Source organism: Dioscorea cayenensis, chromosome 5 (genome assembly GCF_009730915.1).
Source record: "Dioscorea cayenensis subsp. rotundata cultivar TDr96_F1 chromosome 5, TDr96_F1_v2_PseudoChromosome.rev07_lg8_w22 25.fasta, whole genome shotgun sequence".
Taxonomy (NCBI): domain Eukaryota; kingdom Viridiplantae; phylum Streptophyta; class Magnoliopsida; order Dioscoreales; family Dioscoreaceae; genus Dioscorea; species Dioscorea cayenensis.
In genome coordinates this window covers 26,238,381-26,264,626 of record NC_052475.1, presented here as the reverse complement: position 1 = coordinate 26,264,626, position 26,246 = coordinate 26,238,381, and the positions used below count along the sequence as shown (strand labels likewise).

The following is a 26,246-nucleotide window of genomic DNA, read 5'->3' as shown; positions in this document are numbered from 1 at the left end:
CCCACTTCAATTTGTGGTGCTAAAATTGTAAAAATACCAATTAATAATCATAATCACAGGATTTATTAAAAATAAATAAATAAATAATCACAGGATATTGTGCCGGTGAAGCAAATGGTTAGCAATAACCAAATTTACACAAAGGCATATTCAAATCAAATTGAATAACATGAGAAAACCAAAATCAAATAAAACCGCGTTATATCACTTTGATAATTAAATAAACTTTGAACAGCGTACCTTTAATGTTAAAATGATACATGATCTCTAAATATAATGAACTAGTATAATAAATAATTGATACACTAAAAATGGCACTTAAACTGGGGAAACACTAACACGTTACGTTCACCGAATACAGTCTTCACAAATAGTGATATGACTCACACTTTAATGGCAGCACATTTTGGGTGTGATCCCTTTCAAAGTAATATGCCAACCTAAAGTGTGCAAGTTGGGCAAAAAGTAACCTAACTTCGCAAAAGGCTTCTAGAACAATACTTGGAGTGTGGCACATGCACATGCACATGCTCAAGTACCGCAGCCTTCTATTTCAATTTTAATTTTCATTACTAAATTTTTTTCGTATGAACTACTTGTGAATTATTTGCATCCTATCGGACCTATCCTTAAATAAAAATATATATATATATATATATATATCTCTCTAAACATGCATGGTTTTTTCCCTTTCAGAGTCTCAAACCATTGCGTGCAATCTCTTTCTTTCTTATCGTCTTTTTCCTCGTCCCAATAATATGATAATTATGATATAAAAAAAAGTTTTTGATAATGATATATATAATAATCACTAGTTATGTTCAGTTGATTTATTAAAAATTAAAATTTTATTTATTATGATTTTTATTCGTTCTCTTTCCTAGTTCAACATAAAATAATTTGAATATATATTATAATATAAACAATATTGACACTGTATGATAAAACCGGAATTATTTTTTATTTAAAATAAAAGCCATTCTAAAATTCCGTATGATGAGGAGATGAAAACTATAACAAATATAATGAAAATTATTCACTATTTTAAATGTAATATAATCATATTAAATACTTCACTCCCTCCGTTTTTTTTACTTGTCATGTTTTGGAGTTGTTTTTTTTATTTGTTATATTAAAAATTTTGTGAAATAATTTTTTTCAAATTTATTTTTTAATATAATATATTTGTAAAATTTTTAATAAATAATAATCAATTAAACATTAAATTATATACTCTATTTAGAGAAGTTTTAAATAGAAATAATTTTAAAAAATAATAATTTTTTTTATAAAATATAAATAATTAATTAATTTTAATCAACTTTTTTTTTTCAATAGCGAAAATATAGAGAGTACAAAATTGTCATAAATATAGGCACCATGATCGAAGCGTCCGCAGTTTACAATTGCGCGTCCTTTTATAAAAAATAAAATAAAAAAACAAAAACAATTTCGTTCCAATGAATCTTATCCGGAACCGGATATATCTCTAAAAAAATATATTTGTAATTTTAGAAATTCAAAGGGGTGTGTATGAAACAAGGAAAACTAAAATGGAGAAATAAAAGAGTATAAAAACCACACCAAGCGTTTCTTTTCTTCCACATCGGACTGTAAAGAGACAAAGAGGAAAGATGAGATGCGGAGTTATACTACCAGGGGCTGGCATGGCCCCCCTTCATCTACGCCACCGCGGCGGCGCTGCCGGTGCCGGAGCTTTTGGGTGGATGCCGGTCAAGAACCCAGGGCTCCGAGCTGTCGGACTCAAGACTCGCGCCGCCGTGAAGGAGGGTGGCAAGGTTGGAGCGAGCTTCTATGATTTGCTTGGAATCTCGGAGGGTGGGAGCTTGGAGGAGATCAAGAGAGCTTATAAGAAGATGGCGAGGAAGTACCACCCGGATGTCTCGCCACCGGACCTCGCCAGTGAGTACACGAGAAGGTTTATTGAGTTACAGGAGGCTTATGAGACGCTCTCGGATCCCGGTCGCCGGGCTATGTACGATAGAGACCTTGCTCGAGGGCTCCAGTTTGCGCTATCGTCAAGGAGGCGGTTCGATCAGGTTGGTTTGATTTGCTGTAATTTTTGGGAATTTGTTTGATGAAATGCAATGCTTTTGTGGGGGAATCGGTGATGCTTGTTTTTCAGTTTTGGGGAAATTGGGACATTTTTAAAGCGTTTTTTAGGATCTGAATTTTGTGGATAAGATTGGTTCACCTGCGCGATCTTCTTCACTTTTGGTTTAACTGCTGAATTTGATAGTATTCTTAATGCTTTGAACTTTATTTGAAGAGTTGAAGTTTTCCTTGTTTTGTTTGATGGAAATTGTTCTCAAATTCTAAGAATTTTGCATTAAACTTGCTCTAAAACAATGTTTCTCCCGTTGAAGAACTCATTCATAGAAAATTGAAAGGCCTTTCAAAGATTACAGCTTTTACTTTCATCTTGATTGCCACTCAATTTTTGGCTTTTAAATCCTTTATGTCTTTTGTGGCATATGGAACATGCTTCCTGAGAACAAGATTTTGAGAATTCAAGCTCCCTGATACATTAAAACTATATAGTCTTCTTTGCATGGTTCCTAGTGTCCTCTTGATACTTTCTGTGCTGAAAATGTTATATTACTGATGAAACTCTTTTTATTGTTCTTTGTATCCCTAATTGTGACTTCAAAATTCTTCTTTGGAAACTGGAATTTGTCTTGTATCAGTTACCGAGGACCAAGCAGTTAATGTTATATCCCTTCGTTATATTTATTTTTGAGCTTGCCTAGTCTTGATATATATATATATATATATATATATATAATGTTTCTGACAATCCTAGTAACTCATTTTCTCCTATAATAATTTGTTATCCTGCCACTGTACTTATATAAATTATTCCCAGATATTACCCGTCTGCATATAATAATAATAATAATAATAATAATAATAATATGAGCATTATTTACTTTGTTTTGAATTAGGAACTGGAAGAGAAAGCTGCATGGAAGAACAGATGGCAAGATCAGCTTGAAACATTGAAGATGCGAAGCAAGCAAAGGGATTCAATGGAGAACTTGTCATGGGGAGCTCGAATGCGCCAGGCAAAGGGATGAATCATTAATGCAAGTTTGATTGTAAATCTGGCCCAAGTAATGGTATATCACCAAAATAATATACCACGCAATATATAGGTTATTCTGGTTGTATCCAATCTGTCACCAGATATAGGTCTGTTGTCTGTATACAAGGCTTTATTGGCAATAAAGCCACTGTACATAAGGGGAGATGTTTTGCAATGTTTGCAGTAAGGCTTGGGTAACTTACAAGGTGTGCTTGGCTGTGTTTCTCTGTGTATATAATGCTGAGTCATGTGCCTTAACCGCAACCAGGGAACGTTTGTGACTTGTGTATGGCTAATGAAAAGCTTTGACTAATTGATGATTTTCTAATGTTCGGCTTTAATAGAAGTAGAACCATTATTGTCAGAATCTTGTTTCTTATGTTCATTTGAAACACTGGTTTTTTAAGGTTTCCAGCAGAACAATTGTGCGGTGCTTGTGTGTGTGTGTGTGTGATTGGATATTTTATTCTGCGGTGGTTGTTATAGCAGGCTGACAACCAGATGTCGCCTTTTCTGGTGTATATCCATATGAATATTTCTGCCATGCAAATTCCATGTAACAAAATTGTTATTTTTTCACTGGAAAATTGATGTAATTTAAGGCCCCCCTGCCAAGGGGTGGGGAGGCGCAAGCAGGCAAGCAATTTTGAGATTTGTGTGGTACGAGTCTGTCTTGAGAAAAATGACAAAAGGAAATGGAAAGAAAATTCTATTTATACATGTCTACTTCGATGATGATGATGATGATGATGATGATGATGATGATGATGATGATACAACATTAAAAAATAAATCATGCTTTCTAGATTAAGGGTTTATTTGGATTAGTTTTTGAAAAACTCAAAAGTGTTTTTTTATAATTTAAGCATTTCTAGGTTCAAAAGAAATTGTTTGTATTGGTTTTTCTAGAAAAAATAGCAGTGACCAGAACTTTATGATAAAAAGTTATTTTCGGTTTTTTACGGTTTCTATTTTTTTACGAAAAAGCGATCCAAACACGAGATCTGAAAAAGAATGCTTAAGTTCTCTACAAGAAGACTTCTACTAAATTGAAAAACACTTTTTTGATAAGCCAATCCAATCAAGGTAGTTAGAATTCAAGGATGATTATCACAAGGCCTTCAATTTCAAAAGCGAAAGAAAGAAAAAAGAAGAGCAAGCACCAACGTCATGATTTAAACTTGAATAAACTGAAGTTGAAGAGACTAATATGTTTTGACCAGTGAAGTTAATGATGAAATTCAAAAGCCACAATTAACTGTGATAAGATGGAATTTTCAAATTTGCACCTTTTTATTACCAATATTGCAATCAAAGTAAAGAAATCAATATACAAGTCAAACTCAGGAACATGAATAGCTTGCCCAGTAAAGCACATCATCTATGTATCAAGACAAAAATGTTTCTTTGATGCATTATGACAAAAATGTTTTCTTAGCTAAGAAAAAAAACAAAATTAATCTCGTAACTCTGTAGCGTAAGCTTCATACCTTCCGGGCCAGCGTTCTTTGTTTGGTTGCATGTTGAACCACCTTTTCCTCAACAGATAGGCCTTTTCTTCTCCTCACTGAGTTCATAAGCTTCCTCGCAATGTTTGGAGGGACACTAGCACCGTCACCATATTCTTCAATCTCCTCCTCAGTCTTTGGAACAAAAAATGGGTCCTGTGGAAGCATCTCCCAATGGCTCAAAACAAGCAGGGCACTTGAAGCACCTGAGGTCCATCTACGGAGCTCATCCGCGAACCCAAAGCTTTCGGCAACGGGTACATAAGCATGCACTGTAAACAAAGCAGAGCCTTCTTGCATTTCCTCTTTCAAAACTCTAGCTCGCCTCCTAGCAAGAACTGCATACATCGGACCTAGATATTCCGTAGGTGTGTTCAGCTCACAGAAGTACATTGCTTCCACAAGTCTTGGTTTGTTCTGAAGCACAGCCACCCTACAAGCTTCTTTTACAGCAGTCATCACCTGCCCACTGAAAATACCGTATTGATCCGGGAGATGGCTAGATTCGGAGTTGTCAGGAAAGATGTAAGGCTCAACAAAAAATGCCAGGCCCCACATGGGCTCGTCACATAAAGGTCCTGCAGCCGTTGCCAACTGAAATCCTGAAACAATGCTGCTTTTGAGACCCTCTGCCTCCACGTATAGAGACTCTATTTCTTCTATTGATTCTCCCGATTTGGTTTGTTTTTCATCATTTTCTAAATCAGAGGAGTCTAAAAGCCCAAGCCTTCTAGATACATGGCAAGGACCGCATAGAAGAATACCTGTTTGGCCGCTGCTAGAAGTAATTGAACCTCTGGCCCTCGAATCTGGAACTATAAGAATGTTAGGCCCAACCTGCCTAGGACCAAGTGACCATATTCTCTGAAGAAACCGAGACCACATTTTTTGATATTTCTCAAAACTTTCTTTGTCCGTTTGAGAAGAAGAGGACTCTAATTCAGTCTCTATGCAATCAACAATCCGCTCCCTCAGTGCCACAACAGGATCAATATCATCATGCTCACTATGTGAGTTCAAGCTTCCGTTTCTTTTCCCAGATTTCCCCTCTATTATGTCTCCAAGAAAGTCAGAACTTTCCTCCAGGAATTTGGTAAGAGCAGCAGGCATTTTCATGACTTGCACTCTTACCGTGCATCTTCCATTGGGTGTGGTCTTCTCAATCCATTCTGCACCACCAATAGATGTCTTTGAGCTATCCAAGAAGGCAGTTCCATCCTCATCAATAGTCTCTTTGTATGAAACAAGAGGAGGGGATACTGCCAAGCTCACCTTGGCAAATCTTTCCTTCAAATCCTTCACGCATCTCTCCAGATGGACTTCTCCTGCAGCCGCAAGCACATGTTCACCTCTAGAAGAAACCGTAACTTCTACAAAAGGATCTGCTCGATTAAGAAGCTTCAGACCCCTCATAAGTGCACCCATGTCAGATGGATCTGAAGGCTCAATAGCCACCCTAAGAGTAGGTGCCACCTGAAACATTAAACTTGAGAACGGCCAACAATTTCTAGTAGATGAGAGAGTTGCACTCTTCAAAATATGCTGACCCAAACCTTGAATGGCCACAATATTTCCTGCACTGGCAGAGTAAACTGGTTTCAGCCCTTGGCCCATCATGAGATACAAAGACTGCAGCTCCGCCTCCTGGAGATGCTTCTGCACAGAATCTGCGTTCAAAGGATCATACAAGGCAGAAAGAACAAATATCTTCTGCCCTGAGTGAAGAACCCCACTGAATATTCTGGCAAATGCCAAAAAGCACTCCTCTGATTCCCCAACCCCAACCTCTCCTAAATGTTGACTGTTGAGAGCTTCACCATTTGGACATCTTTGTGGAAGCATCTTATATGGGACAGCAAACATTTTTGAAACAAATGCAACACATGGAGCTTCATTATTCGAATTACAAGTTTCAATGCATTTTCTCACATGCTCAGCTTCAGCAACCACGTCAGGGTTGTGACTCAAATCATCCAATGTTAACTCTCTCTTGGGAAGCAAACGTGATATCCGAATAGATTGGGCAGACAATGGATCGGGCACACAATTAACCACCATTGACAAGATAGAATCAGACAACGGAAGCCACCGGCTCATGACAGATTGAAGAACAACCTTAGGATCTTTGTTTTGCAAGTCACGAGGTGGGATTGCCAAGTTAAAGGTTTTGATGACCTTGTCAAGCATCCCTTTGTCACCATCAGCATCCAGAGCTCCCTGGTACACCTGCCAGAGAGGCTTAAGCACAAATTGCACAAACATGGGCTGCAGATCTTTACCAAGACTATCCATTCCCTTCTTTCCAACAATCATCATTTTCTTAGTGTTATAATATCGTGGACCCCATAAGCCCTTCAGCAGAGCAGTTGTGCTTGCCCCCAACTTAGAAGCATAAAATTCAGCAAATTGGCTTATACTGAAACCCCACCCATCCAATGCACAGACAAAAGCTACATTCCCTTTTTGTGGTTGGAATGTGTCTTCCTCATCGTCCTCCACAAATTCCTGATCACCAACACTACTTGTTCCCGAAAGGAGAGAATCAACATCAGAAAGATACTTTTCTGACTTGTATGCACTGACAATTCCATTCACCTCATGAACAATCCTTTGTAATCTGTTGTAAGCTTCCATTGGACTAAGTTTAAGTTCTGTGATCAGTCTGTCTATCTTGTTCAGAACTAAACAAGGAGTCAACTTCTCCACCCAAGCCTGATGGAGAACAGCGTGTGTTTGGATATGAACACCCTCGACTGCATCTACTAAAACTAGGGCTCCATCACTCAACCGCGCAGCAGTGGAGACCTCGCTGCAGAAATCCATGTGTCCAGGAGAGTCAATCAGATTAATGGAGTGACCCTTGTATTGGAGAGAAATTGAAGAGCTTTTCATTGTGATAGCACGCCTTTGTTCTTCATCAAGAAAATCCATGAACCTTAGTCGGCCAGCAAGTTTTGGGTGAAGAATTCCACCACCACATGAGGCAATCAGATGGTCTGCAAGCGTGGTCTTTCCATGATCAACATGTGCAAGGATGCAGATGTTTCGAATTTTTTGCTGACCAAGTTCCTCCATCTTGGCATGAGAAAAAAAAAAGCACAAACATTGGAAATCAAGAAAAAAAAAAGAACAATTCTCATGTCAAACAAAAGGCATTACAATAACCATTACCCAAGCAAATAATAATAGTGCTTATTTAACAGTTCAAAGACAATGAGCACTTTGTTTGCTCAATACTTATTTTCTAATTAAAAGGTGAAGAAGAACAAAAACCAACAATGCTGAATAGAAAAAAATTAAAACTAGCAAACATTCAGGTACTGAGAAAAAAAAGAAAAAAAAAAGAAGCTTATTTCATACCTTCATACGCAAATTCATCCACAAGAACACAGGGATTCAATAAACTCAGGTAATGATTAATAAAGATTAAAAACCAAATCTTTTCAAGAGGAAAACCTCTGACATCCCAGTATAATTGCACCAATGAAATCATGAACAAACTCTCTAAAGGCATTCTTTTTTGCAGTAACAATCTAATTAAAACGATCCAAAACCTCAGAACAACTTCTTTCCAGAAATCAAACTATGAATGAGACGCATCAGCTATGAATGAGACGTATCAGCTCAAAAATGTTGGATTTATGAGAAATTAAGTGCTAAACAAGCCCTAGAAACTCAGATTTTTTTTCGAAGAACCACAAGTAGGAAAGATCACCTGAGAAAACAACGAGGAACTCCAACCGTGAACCTTTTCCTATTCTTCTGGTAATCAGCTGGCGTCTTCGATTGAAATTAGAAAGGACTTCCCTTTTCGCGTTAGGGTTTGGTTTTCAAGAAAGCGAGCGAAAAGAAGCGAGAGAGTTTGGGGTTTTATTTACAAACTAACCTCAGGAAGTTCAGAAATTGAAATTACCGTTATTTTTAATTTTTAATTTTTTAACAAATAAGCGACAATTGCCTCTATTTTTATTTAGGGTAAGTTAAGACGTACATAAGAAAGAATTTTAACAATCACATATACCCTCATTTCATATGAAACATACTACATAAGAGATCGATGTCAGTAGATTAACAGATCGGTAAAAATACAGTTATTTTTAAATAAAATTTTTAATTTTAATAAAAAAAATTCTTATTATTTTTCTATTTTACAAATTTTAGTTTTGATTGATAAAAATTATCACTAGAGGGAAAACTAAACAAAATTACGATTCAAAAATGAAGTATATCAAAGGCGGAGTCGGTATTTTTTTTAATAAAAAGAAATATAAATGATTTTTCTGAATTTTTTGGTAAATAAAGTTTTTTTTTAAGTTTAGACTGGAAAATTAAGAGGGGTCCAACCCAAGTACTTTTAACTCTAAATGCAAGACAATATATAAGAATCAAAAGCATTGTTACAAAAAGTTCAGAGAGCATTGAATGTGGTCTGATACAAATATAACAAACTCCAGGCAGCATGAAAATGTTGTTTGTGAGAAGGTAAAGTTCCTGATTTCAACTCAATAGCTGTATCCAATCCTTGGCCATCAACAAAAACAGACTTGCAAAACAATGTCTGGAAATTCACTTCCTATTTCTAGCCTTTTGTTTCCGCTGTTTATCTGTGCATGGTGGTACAAAACTCAGGTTTTTGTGACGTAAAAAAAAATTATTAGAAAATCAATAATTTAGAGAAAAATACGATGCATTACCGGCTCTCCGTTTAGCTTCAGATTTTGCGAAGAATTCCCTCCATTCATCAGTCAAAACAAATTCAACCTCTTCGTCTTCATCATCTAATTGCAAGTCCTCGTTAAACTCTTGCTTCTGCAAACTGCATTTAGGAATAAGACTTTCAAAATTATATGATCTGAAAAATAATGGATTATAGATGCAGGGGATCAAGCATTCTCAAAAGACAGTAGATGACTTGTAGCAATATAAAGGAAAAGCCCAAAAAAGATCCAGACTAGGAGTTGCTAGTAACCAACAACAACTGGAAATCATACCTAAGAGAAGGTTTGCACATTATCTATAGTAAGTATTGTCAGATCAAGGTTTCCTTAACATGTTTTTGTCACGTGAAATGTTAAAAATAGAAGAGCATGCACATCAGAATCAACATAAGCAAATGCTATGCAGTTTAATTAAACAAAAGCTAATTAAGGTGATAGCACAGGTAAGAGATATGCTAAAACGAAAAAAAATAGGGGTACACACTAACATGTTTGTGCTTATGGTATTCAGGCCATTGATCAATTATGAAAAAACAAGACCATAGCCCACTCTATCCATTCACGGTCTTCAGTCTGAAGCACACAATGTGCTTTAGATACTTGATACAATAGTCCCAACTATTTCACTATTTTACAATAATGTTGACACAATTTAGATATTGATTTTCCCTGGAGAGTGGTAAATGATATCTGACCATGACTGTGATTTGCCAGATTATAATTTGGACAAGACTTTGGAAGACAGTCCACAGAGAAAGTAGCCCATATAAGGATTTAAACTACATCTGAAAGGCAATAGGGTTCCAAAATCCCAGCAAAAGCAAAATGGAAGCATAATGATTAGATTTCATAGATGCAAGTTTGCAAGATCTTTTAAAAGATGAGGTTTGGAAAAAGACAGAGAGGAGCGCAACCGTCACACTCCATGAGCAACGAAATCAGCAGGAAGTCACTGATGCAAATTTATGAGAACAGCACAACTGCACACCAGATAAAAAGAGAGAAGAAAAAAAAGTATGACACCAGCTAAAACATTCAACTCTTGCCTTTATTTTCTTTGGGCCTATAGACTTTCCTGTGTAAACTTTGTGCCTCCTATTTCAATAGTTCAGCAGTTACTGGAAGGTCTTGAAGCTGCACTGATTTCTGAAGGATGGTTGTAACCATCAATCAGGTTAAGAAAGATGCATCTTGTTTACTTAGTTGATCAGTTACAAACAACAGTTGAGCTATTTCTGCATGTTGTTCAAATCCGAATTAATACTTGACTCTTTGTGAGATTCTACAGAGTTTAACAATTAGACAATTTACTAAGGCAAAATAATATAGTCTACACTCTACACCGCAAGGATCTGATAATTCCCCAAAATTTCCAAGCAATTACCACAAGCAATGAATTACAAAATGGGTTAAGTTAAATCAACTAAGGATAACAAATCGATAACTGTTCTAATAGACAAAGAACCTAAATTAGTGACTCGCCTAGAGGCATATTCTAAGTTTTTAGTTTCATCCAGCTTTGAGATCAGATTATGTCACATTTGCGTTCAAAACTTTTGATTTTGCCTTTTTGTCCATAGCAAGTAGTTAGATGGGATTGACTAAATAATATAACCTCAAAAATCAGAACACTAAACTATGAATCAAATTCTGGTTGCAATTCCAGTGATTAAACAATCTACCATGGATGTGTGTTTTGGTGAATGATTTCCCAATTTTGGTCATTATCTTCCATTAACAACCAAAAGGTCATTAAAAAAATCACTGCTTTGGGCTTCCTTCCATATATATGAATTCCAAACTCCCAAATACCCTAACAAATAATCTCCTATTAACCATTTAACATCCAAACAATTTAACTTGTTAAAAACAAACATCAAACAGTATTTATACTCATGAAATGATTCAGAAGAGATCAAATAATCTTCAGTAGTTACAAAATTCAAAAGTGCATAATGGAAAAAAAAGAAAAAGTTTAAGTGATCAGATAATTAGGTGATTTCTCTTTTCTTCAAACCATAAGCGTTTGATATTAATTTGATCCGAAAATTAACATGAACCACGCTATATCAAAATTTTCCATCAAAACAGAAAATCACAAACTTTAACATGGTAAGCTACTCACCTTAAACCCTCCCTCATGGTAGTCGGATGATCAACAGCTGAAACAATTGGTTCCTCCGAGATGGATCTAATAGGAAAAGGGGGAGGCCGATGAGGGAACCCAAAGGATGGAAGCGGAGAGAGGTTAGGGCAGTGGTGGTGGAAATGGATGTGGGGTGTGGACCTGCAACAGTGGAAGTGGAGGAGATGGTGGTAGGCGCAGTGGGGATGAATATGGAGGTGTGGGTGGTGGTGGTGGTGGTGGAGATGAGGTTGCTCGGGTTCCATGGTTTGCTCGTAGCTTGGGCTCTCTTCCGCCGTTTATCCCCGCCAGGAACTCATCTGAACCCCAACGGAACTTGGTTTTCCGCCATTAATTAATTTTTTTTAAAATAAATAATATATATATATATTTTAAATATAAGTATAACATCTATCATTAATTACAAAAAATAGATAAAAAATCATCAAATTCAAATGACTTTATTATTATTATTATTATTATAAAAATAAATGAGTTACAATCTATAAATAGGTACGGATTTTAATATATTTGTGTTTTTACTTTGATTGCATGAAATGAGATTTGAATCCACCCTCTCTCAAGAAAACATAAATATTTGTTATAAATTTTGGTATCAATAAATCAATAAATTATTGTTCATAAAATAATTCATTCGTCTTATAAAAAAAAACATATATAATGAATCAAAATAAATAACAATTTTATTTTAAATACTGTTAATAAACTTATTTATTTATGTTTTTTAAGTCTTTCAAAGTGCAATAAGAAGGTCAATATTCAATTATAATTTGTATCACACATTCTTTTATAATTTTTTATTTTAATTAAAAACAACAGTAATTGTCTTTAACTAAATTTATAATTTAAACTCCAAATTTTACAAATATCATTCAATTATGTTATTAATGTTTAATAAACCAAAATCACAACTTGTGTGCAAAGCACTATTGCATTTATATGACAAAATATACCTTTTAATTGTCAAAAAATAAAATTTAAGTTAACAATTCAATCCATTGTAACTTGACAATAAACAAAATCCTTTAGCAGTGATTATTATTATTATATCTCGTAGAGGGTATGAATGCTGCCTTAAAATACATCCTATCCCAAATACTTAGGTGTTTGGGTAACAAAATAAAAAAATATTACAAAAATTATTACATATTTTTTTCTTATATAATGAGTGTTTGTTTTGCATAATAAATAATTATTACATAATAAATATAACCGTTGGTAATTAAATTTTGAAAAATAGCCGTTGTAAATATAGTCGTTATAATTATAGCCATTATCATTTTCCCCTATTTATACACAACATGATTTCTTTGCATTATACACATAACTGAAAAAAAAATCATAGTTCTAACCATTGTTTCACCATTGATTCCTTAAATCTTTGGAGGAAAAGAAATGAAGAAGATGATCTACTTATGCTCAACAATTGGTCAAGAGAATGTTCAGCATCTTCCAGCAATGTAGAACATCACACATCCATTCTTACAGGTGATGCATATGTACAAGAAATTCTTCAAGGTCATGAGGAACGTTACAAAAGAGAATTTCGTATGGAGCCTTATATATTTCAAGCACTAGTTGATCGTCTAAGAGAAAAATCTCTCCTCTGCAACTCAAAACGGACAACAGTCGAGGAGCAACTAGCAATGTTCATGTACACTCTAGCTCATAATGCTAGTAACCGTGATGTGCAAGAGTGATTTCAACATTCTGCAAAAATGGTTAGTCGATATTTTAGTAAAGTACTTAAAGCTGATAATCGACTTGCTCATGAATATATAGAACCTCCATCGACACTGACATCACCGGTTATTCAGAATACCCGAAAATTTTTCCCATATTTCAAGGTAGGCAAATCTATATATTATGAAGTTTATTGTGAATTTTTTTTCGTCTTTATAAATGTTTATATGTTTGTTCATTTTTTAGGATTGTGTTGGTGCTATTGATGGAACACATATTCCAATCACGATTTCTTTGGATAAGCAAGATCCTTACAGAAACAGGAAGCAAATGTTATCACAGAATGTTATGGTTGCATGTGATTTTGATCTTCGTTTTGTATATGTACGAGCTGGTTGGGAAGGTTCTGCTTCCGACGCTAGGATTCTCCAACGTTCGATTGAACAAGGTTTTGAAGTCCCACGGGGTAAATATTATCTAGTAGACGCAGGATATGCTAATACCCTAAATTTTATTGCTCCATATAGAGGTGTCCGGTACCATTTGCAATAGCAAGGTCGAGCGCAAACTAGACCGGGCAATTATAAAAAACTATTTAATTTGCGACATGTGTCATTACGGAATCATGTTGAACGCATCATCGGCATTTTGAAGATGAGGTTTCCAATCCTTAAAGTAGTAACTTTCCACCCAATAGACTCTCAAACTGATATTGCGGTTGTTGCTTGTATGTTGCATAACTTCATCCGTATACATAATGGTACAGATGTTGTTGAGGATTTCGATAATGAAGCCGAAGAAACTATTGTTCCTAATGGAGATGAGTCATACGGAGAGGATGTTGATACCATGAACTCTGAATGAACTGCAGGTGCTCGTAAAAGAGATGAAATAGCAATGCAAATGTGGAATGATTATTGTAGCTACCGCCGAGCCTAACCATAGGTGTGTGACAATCATAAAATTGTCTCTTATCCATTGTATCGCATAGCAGTTTTGGATGAATGAATCTTGGGTCTTATTCGAAACCATTGCCTATACTGAAATAGCATTATAGAGTATATTACAAGACAAAAGTATACTTATGAAAACATTCAAGTTCAGGATAACAAGTTCATAATCATCTTCTACTCAATTTTAGAGAACATCATTTTGAGCCATGGCACTTTATGATCTTCCTGAAGACATAAGAAGAGTTCACGATAACTCTTATCTTTAATGAAAATTTGGGTAGCTTTGAACATTTCTTCTTCAATGAAAATGCCACTCATTTCATTAAACACATTCATGCAATCTTCTATTGTGTGTTTTTCCACTACTTGAGTGCCTTTGAGAACTTCAAGATATTCTTTGTTCTCGCGCTCTCGAAATGCAATGTATTTATCCATATTGAATGATGAATCTTGCGGCTTTTTCCCTTTTCGCTCCCTTTTTCTTCTATGTCCATCTTGATCTCTTAGTCCCTGTAGAATTTCATTGCTTGAACTTTGAGTGTGAGGATTCCGTGGTTAAGAACTAGGCGGTTCCACTTGCATGATATCATCATCCTCAGTCTCGTGTGAAGGTGATTGTTGTCTTGAATCATTTGGAGTAAAAACACTTGGAGTTGGGGTGTGCACTGGTGATTGGGAGATATCTTCATAATCTTCTATACCACGAGATCGTTTGCCTTCAGTATATCTCCCTACATTTTAAATATATAATTTGTTAGTGAAGTACAAGTTTATAAATGTAATATATTAGAAAATATATGCTTACCCTCATAAACCTCCTGCAATGCCATAAAATATGGAAACGGTCTAGTATGCCACTTCCTTGCATCTCTATTCCTCTGTTTGATTTTTTTCAAATCAGATGGTTGTAATTAATGAAACCAGTCATTATGTATGTACATACCTCTAGTAGTGGTGCCCAAACATCATCAGGAGCGGACACAATATGTCTTTCATAATCCCATCCGAACCCACTTAATTCAGAAAACCCTTTTAGAAGCTTGTAAGTTTTTTTCAACTCTTGCTCTAATGCTTTGACTTGGCTTGTGGTGATACTTGGATTGGAAAACTTGGTTATCATGTCACGTACCATCTTGTTCCATGCTTCTTTGGTCCATCCATTTTGCGAACGGTACGCAGGAGTATTATACTCACCTAATAACTTTACTAGGTGAGCCTTGTGAATTTCATTCCACTTTGCCCTAGCTTCATGTCTTCCTTCACTTGCCACACTTTCACTTGCCATACCTGATGAAGCACTGTAAAATATCATGGTTATAACTCAGATTTTTGGTAGAAACCATCACACATAAGAAAATTAAGAAGGACAATTAACCATGAAAAGGTCACTAGATGTAACAAAAGAAAACATTGCTGATAGGGTTTAGCATTTTATTTGACTAATAGAATTTAGTAAAAGATGCAGGATGAACAAGTCAATCTCAAAATCAAAATCAGCTTGAAGATTGATTACTAACTGGAAGTTAGGAAACTGCATATTAAGGTGACCATGTTGGAGCAGGAAATTTAGGATGAGAGAATTTTATCTACAGAATCTATTGCCAAATTAGAAAATGCAGAAGCAGATATAAAAACAGCGTAAAACCAGCTTGAGGTCTCAGCAGGAAGTTGGAAAATTGCATGACAAAATAACTTCTTTGGATTTTTTTGCTGTGATAGCTTGTAATTTATCTAAAGAACTTGTATCTAGAGGATTTATAAGTCCATCAATGACCTATTAATCCAAAGATACATTGTGGTTAATATATGAAAATGATAGAGAATAACAATTCAGAAATAGAATTATAGTAATAAAGTTTGATATAAAAGAATTTGATTTGATGCAGTTGCCCGCCTCACATCACAAGATCAAGTCATCACAAACCAACAGCTTTTAAATAGATTGTAACAAAAAATTGAGTATGTTCTTCTTTAAACATGATGAGAGGAATTTCCACATGAACTCAGAGAACTATCCAAACTTAACATGATAATCATACACTATCCAGATAGAACACGATGAACAAACCTTGGCAAATTGATGCCCTAATCCTCGGAAAACCCTAGGCGGAGAAGGGAGGAAGGTCGGCAACGCAGCCGCCGGAGATGGGAGGGCGTCGCCATTTGGGCACAGCAGCCAACGACGCAGCCGATTTCAGTAGCTGGCAGGGACTGGTTTCAGGCGTCCGTGTTACCGCTCAGCAACCGGCGACACAGCTATCGGAGGTGGGAGGATGCTTTGGATGTTCCACTCCGGCAACGGCTTCAAGCTTCTAGCCTCGCAGTCGGCAACACAGCAGAAGAGGTGTCTGGATCTGGTGGAGTTTTTCAAAAGAAAAGAATGCCTATGAAGGAGAGAGGTTGAATGAAAAGGCACGAGTTTCATAATGAAAAAATATTCCAGTTCCACTGGAATAGTTTTTTCTGGCAGAGTCCCCACATTATGCCATATTTTTGGGGTGTAAATTAGGCACCCAAACGACCATTATGGCATAAATCCGTGAAAATATTTTTTTCTGCCATAATGTACGGATTATGTAGGATTTTTGGGTTAGGCCCTGTTTGGATGCAAAATAAAAAAATATGGCATAATTTTATTATGCAGGAAGTGCAAGTGATTATTACAGAAATTATGGGAAATTTTATTCCTACAGAATGGGTGTTTGGGTAACAAAATAAAAAAATATTACAAAAAATATTACATATTTTTTTCTTATATAATGACTAAAAAAAATAATAAAATAAAATAGATATACAAATAAAACCTGTGAAGCGACAATTTCCAAATATGCCCTTAAATCCAAGAAAGGAAGGTTTTCCAATTTCAACCCAATATAGCTTGCTTCGCAAGCTTCTTATAAACCCCATTCGTCTCTCTCGCCATTGATTCATTCTTCTCAAAACCCCAGTGAAGAGGAGCAGGGCCCCGAGCCCTAGCGAAGCGTAGAAGATGAGCACCGTGGACAAGATGCTCATCAAGGGGATTCGGAGCTTCGATCCGGAGAACAAGAACGTCATCACCTTCTTCAAACCCCTCACCCTCATCGTTGGCCCCAATGGCGCCGGCAAAACCGTAATCTTTCCCGTTTTTCTTTTATTTTTTCGTCTTTATGTATAATCCCTTGTTGCATTTATTTTCAATAACGTGCTTCTTTGCTTTTAGACCATCATCGAGTGCCTGAAACTGTCTTGCACCGGCGAGCTGCCCCCCAACTCCAGGTCCGGCCAAAGCTTCATTCACGACCCCAAGGTATTGAAACCCATCGTTGATCTTACTGTTCTTGGGTTTCTTTGATTATGATTGTTCTATCTTGTGGTTTCTTTTATCGCAGTATTGGCACCAAAGTTTGCTGCTTTTTGCAATGAATATGTTAGTTGTTATTGGATTTCTTGATAATTATGTTTTCCCCATTATTTGAATTCTTGTGTTATGTATAGAATATTTCCTGCAGTTTTTTTTTTTCTCTTTATCGGCCATACAGATGGTGCAGATTGTCACTGGAATTCCGACATTCTTCTTTTCCCTTAATCTCACTTCTTGCTATTTTTCAATTATAGAGATTGTGTGTTTATCTTCATGCACTTTTTTTTTTTGGGTGATGCAAGAAATTTCTTGTTTCCATGATCATTTATTCTAGATTATGCATGCTGTCAAACCCATAGTTTTTTCTTCTTCCAACTAATATAATGCTAGATTTCTTTTGCTTTTGTTGGAATTTGCTATCATGTTTCTACTTCTTCTTGACCTTGCTGTTATGTAAAATTTTTTTTGCTGGTGTTTACATTGAAGACAATATCCCTTTGCTACAATTCATGCTACTGGGCATTTGCTGATTCGAGTCATTTGTTAAATAGTTTTGTTTCTAGATTATTAAATCCTAGTTTTTGTTTAAAGAAAATTTTTCGAGAGATGCTATTTTTCTTCTAGTATTTATGTGAGTTGTTCTTGGGGTCACTGTTTGAAGGTTGCTGGGGAAACTGAGACAAAAGGACAAATTAAACTTCGATTCAAAACAGCTGCTGGGAAGGATGTTGTTTGCATCCGCTCCTTCCAGCTCACACAGAAGACCTCAAAGATGGAATTCAAGGCCATTGAGAGTGTCCTCCAGACTATCAATCCACACACTGGAGAGGTTCATCTATACCCTCTTGTCACTAAAAGCATGTTCCCCTGTGAATTGTAATATGCTAGCTGAGCAAATAGTTCCTTTGGAATTACTTACAGTTTTTGCTTATTATGTATTTTTGATTTTATGTATGAATACAGAAAGTATGCCTCAGCTACAGATGTGCTGACATGGACAGAGAGATCCCTGCCTTGATGGGTGTCTCAAAGGCTGTCTTAGAAAATGTTATATTTGTCCACCAAGATGAATCCAATTGGCCGCTTCAAGATCCTTCAACTCTGAAAAAGAAATTTGATGACATCTTCTCTGCAACCCGGTAGGTTAGCTCAATGCTATGTGACAAACTGATAATAGTCCTACTTAAATTCATATAGAATAGTTATAGGAATTGAGTAATTCTGGCTCTTTCTGCTGATTATTTATTGATATTTGCATGACCTGTCTGTTGACAACTAGGTTTTTTTGCCTTCTTTTTAACTTGTATTTAAGCCACCATGATTGATGCATGCAGATAATGTTACTGTTATTGGCCAAATATTTTCATCTCTAGGTTTCCCACGTGGTCATCAAATCTTCAAGAAAGTCCACTTAGCAGAGGCAACACTGTGCTAATGAATTTTTGTACAAAATCTAGGGTTCTTCATGTGTATCTGCAATCAGGTTTCATTTCAAGAAAAATCAAAAAGTTTGTTCTAGACCTGTGTTTTTCTCTCAAGTCATGATTTGGGAGTTTGGGACATGCAAATGATGATCCCTTTTCAAAATAAGGTAGAATATTTTGAAAAAAATGTTTGTAAATATTAATAGAGGGAGAGTTTTTGGAGTGGTCTTTATGATTTATGTGCTTCCTATAACTACTGATAGTATTGATAGTTATTATAGTTCAAGTTTTCATCATACTAATTTAAAGTAAAATATTTAAGCCTATGTGCAAATATTTACCTAATTACCTTAGTCTTACATTATTGAATATGCAGGTTTTATTAGTTCACAGTTTCTAAAATCTCTAGATGACAATATTTGAACAGTAGGCTTGTATTCACACTGTCAGAGACAATATCTGTATCATTTGCAATATATTGGAACTTTTGGTAACAGTTCACTCCCCTTATCAGTTACACAAAAGCTTTGGAGGTTATAAAAAAACTTCACAAGGATCAAGCCCAGGAAATCAAGACATACAAGTTGAAATTAGAGAATCTTCAAACTCTGAAGGATGCTGCATATAAGGTTTTACAGCAATGCCTTTGCCTTTGACTTCTTTGGCATTTTCATCTATTAAGAAAGTTAGCTTTACATTCTTTTAGGATTCTAATGTACTTTAATGTGTGATGTAAATTAAATCATCTTCTTTTTTCAATCATTCGAGGTCTATCATCTGCTTTGTGTTCTTTTCTTTCTGTTAATTAAAGATATTTCCATTGAGTTACTGACCAACATTCTTTCATTAGTGAAAAAGAACCTTTTGGTTAATGCCATGGGGATTATAGAAGAATTAATCCAATTAATAGTTTAATTCTATGATCTTGGCTAAATGTTGGACATATAATTAGTTTGTGATTGATGTAGACCAACTCAAATTCTAAATAACTCAAAATGTATACTTTTGGATAGCTTAAGATTTGTTTACTAAAGTGCAAGTATAACTTCACAAATTCGCTAAATGTGGACTGTAGTTAGATAGATTATTATTACAATTGTTCCAGACCAGTCTAAAGTAGCTCATGATCTGTCGGAATTGGACTGAAACAAACTGTTTTGTAAAACCATGTTTGTTATGGCTATCATATCCTGGGTACTATTGCAAACATTGTCTCTTGTCAGTTCTATGAGGTGGGAAAATGGGATTCCAATTTGTGGTTGACTTCAATTAAAATTTTGTGCTTATGCAAAAAACAAAGGCTTATATATCAAGACAGGGACGAACCTCTTACAATTGATTCCAACACGTATGCCATATGGCATGAGATTCGAGTGATTTCTACTGAGGGATGATTTGTGTAAAGTTTGTTCTGTAGGACTGTTTAATGGACTTTGGGGAACTGAATGTTTCATGAATATCAGCTTTTGTCCATGACTTGTATAGTGCTGGCCATTCTATCATTAACTTGTGGAATGACTCATGAATGCTATTCTTTTGCTTTTCCAGTGATAATAATTATTATTATATGTTATCTTTAACTTGTTCAAGTAGTTGGCTTGTTGAACAAATTTAACCTCCGCAAGTTATTGATCTTCTTTCTTTTGGAAGACTTTGGACTCTATTCAGGACTATTCATTGTTCCTGCTAGTTTAGCTTTATTTTTCTTAACTTTGTTGAACATGCTTTCTTGCCTTATTATGCCCCCCTTACACATTGAATGTTAGTGGAAGTTCCACATTTTTGTTATTATCAATTATTAGGAAAACAATGCTTGATGATTTACTTTGTGGTGAGTGCATAATGGGTTGCTTGTTCGATACCATGATATGTAAAACTTTGCAGAATATGATGTATCAAACTTTACATTTCTCATTTTGCGTCGACCTCTTAATTTTCTGGCATACAGCTTAGGGAAAGCATAAATCAAGATCAAGAGAAAGCTGAATCTATAATTACTCAAATTAAAGACTTCGAGGAGAACATTCATGGTGTGGAGACTAAAATCCTACATGCAGAAAATACTTTAAAGGAAATACGGAAGCTTCAGGATCAGATTTCCACTAGCTCTACTACAAGAAGCACTTTATTTAAGCTTCAACAGACACAATATGCTGCTCTTGCAGAGGAAAATGAAGGTTAGTTAGTTACCATGCTAATGTTCCCAATTGAATTAATAATGTCCAGATCTTAGTGAATTATTACACTCTACATCCTACAGGGACCACTTAGCTATTCTGCAAATAAAAGAATAAGAACTGTCTTGGACCGGAAAATATATAAAGAGATAATTTTATTATTCATCTGTCTGGAACTGTTTTTACTTAATGTTGTGCGGTACTAGGATGAATGTTGGAACCAGATCTGTGCTCTGGAGGTATATCTTGCTTGGTTCTGGTTTGTCTTTGGAAATGTTTTTCACTTGAGTAGCTAAAAATTGGTGCTTTCCTCTGTCTAGTGGCTCATAGTTAGAATGCACCCATGAGGTATATCCTGTTTTTAAAAGGGAATATGAGTTCTAACTATTCATTTGAATGTAACAATTCTCTGGTCCTTCCTTTTCCTTGAAAATGTAGTAATATTGTTTTAATAGTCACCTAAGCTTCTTTAGTCTCTTACAGTTTTCTTCTTTGATGCAATTAAGATACGGATGAGGAGTTAAAGGAGTGGCAATCAAAATTTGAAGAAAGGATTGCCCTACTACAATCAAAAATTGGTAAGCTGGAGAGGGAGTTGAACGATGAGGAGATTAAAAGCTCCCTTCTTTCTCAGACAATCAATGATTCATTGCGAGAAATTGGAAAGCTTCAAGCTGAAGCTGATGTAAATCCATTTATATTCAGTTTTACCAAAGAGATGTGATATGACTTACTGAATGGATTCTAATACTGAGATTTTTATCGTAGGCTCACATATCTTTGAGACATGAACGTGATTCCACCATTCAAATGCTTTTCACCAAGTATAATCTTGGTTCTCTGCCTGACACCCCATTCAGCAATGAGATAGCTTCCAATTTCACAATGAGAGTTAAGACAAAGTTGTTGGATCTTGAAAAGGACTTGCAGGATAAGAAGGTATTACAGTCTTACTCTTTCTTACTACTTAAATGCTGTTTTGAGCTTTCATGACAAATATATTTAGCAGTCTTGAAGCTTGCAAGTGATTTTGTGCTTATTTCTTTTTATTGCCATTAAAGTCTGTTTTAGCGTCATGGATACCTTTTTCATGTTCCATACAAGGGTAACTTGCATGAAGTTGTTTTGCACATTTCTGGTTATTAGCTTCATGTCTTTTGTTTTAGAATGTCATCTTTTGGATGAGTGATGGATAGAGAGAAGTGATTGCTTGTTTTAGCTAAAACAATGTTCCCAATTCATCCTTCTTTGTTTTAATGAAAATGATGGAATTCTATTTGTTGTCCAGAATTTCTTTTTTTCCTTGAGAAAATTCTGGTTGTTGGGCCATGCATGATGATGATCAACAACTATTGTTTTTTTTTCATATTCTTAGTTTTATCACTTTTTATCTGCAAACATGATTGTGTCTACCTGGACATGGTCAAATTCACTAGATATCAATATTATTATCTGGTTCACAATTCTTGCACTTTATATGCTATGGTGTTGGCTGTGTTCTATTCTCCATCCAATGTTCCCTGTTTTGCATCTTTTCAACAGATCATATATGCTCAAGTTATTTATGACAACAAAATAATCATGCAATCACCTCAAGTTCTTGGAATTTGAATGTTCAATTTAAAACTAATTCTCAATCAACGGCCATCAAATTTAAATTTTTGTAGTCATGGAATTGATTCATTAGAAGTTTGTCTTTTGGAGGTGACAGTGGATTTGGATGCATTGGACTTCAAACAGAATAGATATAAAAATAAGGCGAGGACATTCTGGAAATTTATCAAATGTGTGTCTTATTTTTCACAAATGAGAAGGCATCACCCGATAATTTATTGAAATTTATTTACTTAATAGCATGCGAGTCATTTTTTGGCCAATTTATCCTTATATGTGAGAATCATAGAGGGCCTTTCAAGAAATGGTCTGAATGTGAACTTTCTGCAAATTAACCAATCATAGTAATACTTTCTGTCTTTATCACTTTTGGAATCTATGAAATACCGGGCATTAGTCTGTCACTCCACTATTTCCTGAGCTTGAGTTATGATGACATCTTTGATTATTATCATCTAAGATCTAAGGGTTGATATATTGCTTATGCTGTGTTAAATTTGACAAAGTTTTGCTTTCACAGAAATTAGACAACAAAGAAGTAAGTTTTCTGTGGGAACGACATGCTACAACCAATGCTCGTCACAGTAAAATTGAAGGCCAGAAGCAGGCTAAAATTGAGTCGAAGGTCTGCTAGTATAAAAGTTCTCAAAATCTTCTAGGTTTTGGTTTCTCCTGTTGTAACATGGAAAGTTGTCCTTTGTGTAAATTCTTTTCAGACAGGTATTTTAAAGCGCATGAAAGAGATAGAGAATGAGCGTGATGTTGCAGAACATGAGTTGTCGAACCTTAATCTATCTCATCTAGATGAGAAGGAGAAAAATCTGGTGAATATGTTCCCAGGGTCTTGCGCTCATTATTGATCAAATGATATTTATATTGCATAATGAATCTTCACCCTTTTCTTTTCTAATATGTAGCAAATTGAGCTCGAGAGGAAGACACATCTGCTGGGGGAGAGAGACTATGATTCTAACATCAACCAAAAGCGGACTGAAATATTTAGCTTGGACCAGAAGATTAAAGCCCTTGCCCATGAAAGAGATGTCATGGCAACTGATTCAGATGATAGAGTAAGATTGGGAATGAGGAAGGATGAGCTGGAAGTTTGCAAAAATAAACTTAAAAAAATGCAAGTAATTCGTCCTCTTTGTTTTTCATGTTTTGCATAGAAACTGTGATGATACTAAAAGAAGAGTTCTTTTACTTGATGTTGGTCCTCACCAAGAGGATTTTCCCTTTAGGATCTTTGTGGACTTGGGCATTAGGAGAAATGTTACAGTTATTCCTTTTCAATATTTATTGTTTTGATATTCATCTTTTAACAATTTTACCTGCATATATACTGTGACTTCCAGAATGGGTGACTGCAAGGACCAAATACGATGCGTGCTAAAAGGGAGAATTCCTTCAGATAAAGATTTGAAGAAGGAGATCACTCAAGCTTTCAGGTTACACTTTAACATTTCTAAACTCTTTTCTGGAATTTCCTGGACTTTTTTCTGCTTTCTATTGAATGATTAAATAACTCACAGATTTGATGTTATGCTCTTTAAAAGGTTAAGGTATCTTTGAGAATATTTGTAAATCAACCTTTTTAGGATCAACAGTTCATGAGATCATGGTGGATAGCAATTGAAACCCTAATTATACTTAGAAATTACTTAAAAGCAATATAAACATTTATGCACCTTTTTTCTTGAATGCCTTATTGCTACAACTGATATGCTATATCTTTTGTTTGGATTAGACATATTGTCTGGTCCTGTATGAATTGATTTTATAGATGTTAGGAATTCAAATTATGATCATCAGTATCTGCTTTACATGCTTCTGATGGGGCTTTGACATTATTCTTTAATTTTTAAATGATGGAGGGCCGGAGTGGAAAACACAAATTTTGATCTCCATAATGCTTGTGAGTAGATTTCAATGATTAAAGCTTGTAACTTGACAAAGGATCTTGAGGTGAAACCAATGTCAAGGACGAAAATTAACACAAAGGCAAGATCTTTAGTGCTTACCCAATCTCTGACAACTCTCTCATGATGATCTCTTTAAAAGTTTGAATAACAATGCCGAAAGTATATTGAAAAATAATGATGAAAATCAAATTAAATAACATAAAAGTTACTTTATTCATAGCTTTTTTTTCTTGTGATGGTACTTGGTCCTTTATTTATAGACCTCATAGAAACCCTAAGCATAGTAACCTTCCTAACATTGAAAATCCTAATCATAAGATTTTATTGAAAATTCGACAAAAATATCCCAAGATAGCTATTTTTCTAATGAGCTCTTAATATAAATAAAATATCCAAAGGTAGCAACTCACTAATTGGTGATTAAGAAAGATCTTGTATCTTTTTTGGGCCTTTTTTAATATAATTCAGTCATGTGGAAGTTAGAATGATCATGGTGCTCCTAATAAGATCAAGCTATAGCTTCAGTATAAATGATTGAGATAATGGATAAGGTTGAACCTTCTATCAGTTCTAAGACATTATGCCTTGTGCTTAAAGCTACAGTGAGGCATTGAAACAAACATTCTGTTTTTCATTACCATGGTAGTTCAATTCTGCAACTATGGCCTATGGAGTTATTTTGCTCGATAAGAAAAATTGATGCAATTTAGAGGTCGTACATTAGTGTTTTTTAACTGATGAAGCTCAAATCATGGCTTTGGTCATTTCTCAGGTTGACAACAAGCAGGAAGTGAAGGGAATGATGTTGGACAGTGAAAAGATCCATATTTTGCATATGGGTTTTATGGGCATATGAGGTCTAAAGAATGTATTAGAATGTCTTCAAACTCCAAACAGACATGAGTCTTTTGAATTTTCTTGTTTTGTGGAGAAGCAATTTGTTTCCTATTATCTGGTTGAGGAAATGGGGAAGGAACTGGAAGGTGAAGAAAGCAAAACCATAAGGGCTAAGGAAATCGATGTTGACAATAAAGTGCAAAGCCTACTTCTTTGGGGGATGTAGCTTTTTAAGGGGGCTGAACAACCTAGCTATGTGCTTGACTGCACACCATAAGCTCATATTCATTTGCATCTCCCATTTGTTGAAGTTGAAGCATCTCAACCTTTTCAATCACCTATTTGTTCCTCCATTGTGATGCTAGACTTCTATGTGGTTTTCCTTTATCCTACACGTTGGTGTCCTGATTAATAAATGACAATCTTTGTGGCATATGATTGAATGCGATATGTGCAAGACAAGTTGTATGGTTTAATGATAGGTTAGGCATATGGCATTATAATGAGTTTCTGTCTTTCTGAGGTATTTCTAAAAGAAAAATGATCAATATAACTGACAAGACTGATGCTTAATAGTGGAGTCATCAAAATGATTGTAAGTTGGTATAATCTTAATTGTTTAGTGAACATGCATGTATGTTTTTTGGTTTCTGTACTATAGTTGTGTGTGTGAGATGGATAGTGATGTGCATTAATGGGTGTTTGGTTGGAGGTATTTGAATATGCAAAAGGTTTGTAAATGTGGGATTTTGATTGATGCCAAAAGTAAGATTCTGTAATCTTTAACCAAAAGCCTTATCTGGGCAATGAAACAG

General features: G+C 35.3%; 4 protein-coding genes across 5 annotated transcripts in view; 2 read left to right on the top strand and 2 right to left on the bottom strand.

The window, feature by feature from the left end:
• The first annotated feature begins 1,599 nt into the window (after positions 1-1,599).
• Positions 1,600-3,434, top strand: LOC120260448 (chaperone protein dnaJ 20, chloroplastic-like). Its single transcript, XM_039267926.1, has 2 exons — positions 1,600-2,060; positions 2,967-3,434. Exons 1-2 carry the CDS (start codon positions 1,635-1,637, stop codon positions 3,096-3,098), a joined length of 558 nt encoding a protein of 185 aa, XP_039123860.1. The 5' UTR covers positions 1,600-1,634; the 3' UTR covers positions 3,099-3,434.
• Positions 3,435-4,386: 952 nt separating this feature from the next.
• Positions 4,387-8,451, bottom strand: LOC120261281 (elongation factor-like GTPase 1). Its single transcript, XM_039269111.1, has 2 exons — positions 8,330-8,451; positions 4,387-7,689 (listed from the first exon to the last, which is right to left on the bottom strand). The coding sequence occupies exon 2, from the start codon at positions 7,687-7,689 to the stop codon at positions 4,591-4,593; it is 3,099 nt and encodes a 1,032-aa protein (XP_039125045.1). The 5' UTR covers positions 8,330-8,451; the 3' UTR covers positions 4,387-4,590.
• A 576-nt stretch (positions 8,452-9,027) lies between these two features.
• LOC120261942 (uncharacterized histidine-rich protein DDB_G0274557-like) lies at positions 9,028-11,799 on the bottom strand. The gene is made up of 3 exons (XM_039269962.1): positions 11,458-11,799; positions 9,309-9,430; positions 9,028-9,218 (listed from the first exon to the last, which is right to left on the bottom strand). Exons 1-3 carry the CDS (start codon positions 11,721-11,723, stop codon positions 9,181-9,183), a joined length of 426 nt encoding a protein of 141 aa, XP_039125896.1. The 5' UTR covers positions 11,724-11,799; the 3' UTR covers positions 9,028-9,180.
• Positions 11,800-17,013: 5,214 nt separating this feature from the next.
• The window catches only part of LOC120260675 (DNA repair protein RAD50), a 21,705-nt gene continuing 12,472 nt past the window's right edge, over positions 17,014-26,246 (top strand). Inside the window, exons 1-12 of one of the 2 annotated variants that reach the window (XM_039268213.1) lie at positions 17,014-17,226; positions 17,317-17,403; positions 18,119-18,286; positions 18,421-18,596; positions 19,396-19,510; positions 20,830-21,058; positions 21,565-21,743; positions 21,827-21,997; positions 23,193-23,297; positions 23,389-23,496; positions 23,590-23,801; positions 24,028-24,120. In XM_039268213.1, the coding sequence (XP_039124147.1) occupies positions 17,104-17,226; positions 17,317-17,403; positions 18,119-18,286; positions 18,421-18,596; positions 19,396-19,510; positions 20,830-21,058; positions 21,565-21,743; positions 21,827-21,997; positions 23,193-23,297; positions 23,389-23,496; positions 23,590-23,801; positions 24,028-24,120 (1,766 nt within the window). In that variant the 5' untranslated portion in view covers positions 17,014-17,103. The remainder of the gene's footprint in view (positions 17,227-17,316; positions 17,404-18,118; positions 18,287-18,420; positions 18,597-19,395; positions 19,511-20,829; positions 21,059-21,564; positions 21,744-21,826; positions 21,998-23,192; positions 23,298-23,388; positions 23,497-23,589; positions 23,802-24,027; positions 24,121-26,246) is intronic. The other variant, XM_039268212.1, reaches the window with a different exon arrangement.

Excerpts from the sequence above, each read along its gene's own strand:
- LOC120260448 (XM_039267926.1), top strand. The coding sequence starts at position 1,635 with ATGAGATGCGGAGTTATACTACCAGGGGCTGGCATGGCCCCCCTTCAT. Across the intron at positions 2,061-2,966 it reads CAAGGAGGCGGTTCGATCAG|GAACTGGAAGAGAAAGCTGC; the intron begins GTTGGTTTGATT and ends GTTTTGAATTAG.
- LOC120261281 (XM_039269111.1), bottom strand. The coding sequence starts at position 7,689 with ATGGAGGAACTTGGTCAGCAAAAAATTCGAAACATCTGCATCCTTGCA.
- LOC120261942 (XM_039269962.1), bottom strand. The coding sequence starts at position 11,723 with ATGGAACCCGAGCAACCTCATCTCCACCACCACCACCACCACCCACAC. Across the intron at positions 9,431-11,457 it reads ACCATGAGGGAGGGTTTAAG|TTTGCAGAAGCAAGAGTTTA; the intron begins GTGAGTAGCTTA and ends TCCTAAATGCAG. Across the intron at positions 9,219-9,308 it reads TGAAGCTAAACGGAGAGCCG|ATAAACAGCGGAAACAAAAG; the intron begins GTAATGCATCGT and ends CACCATGCACAG.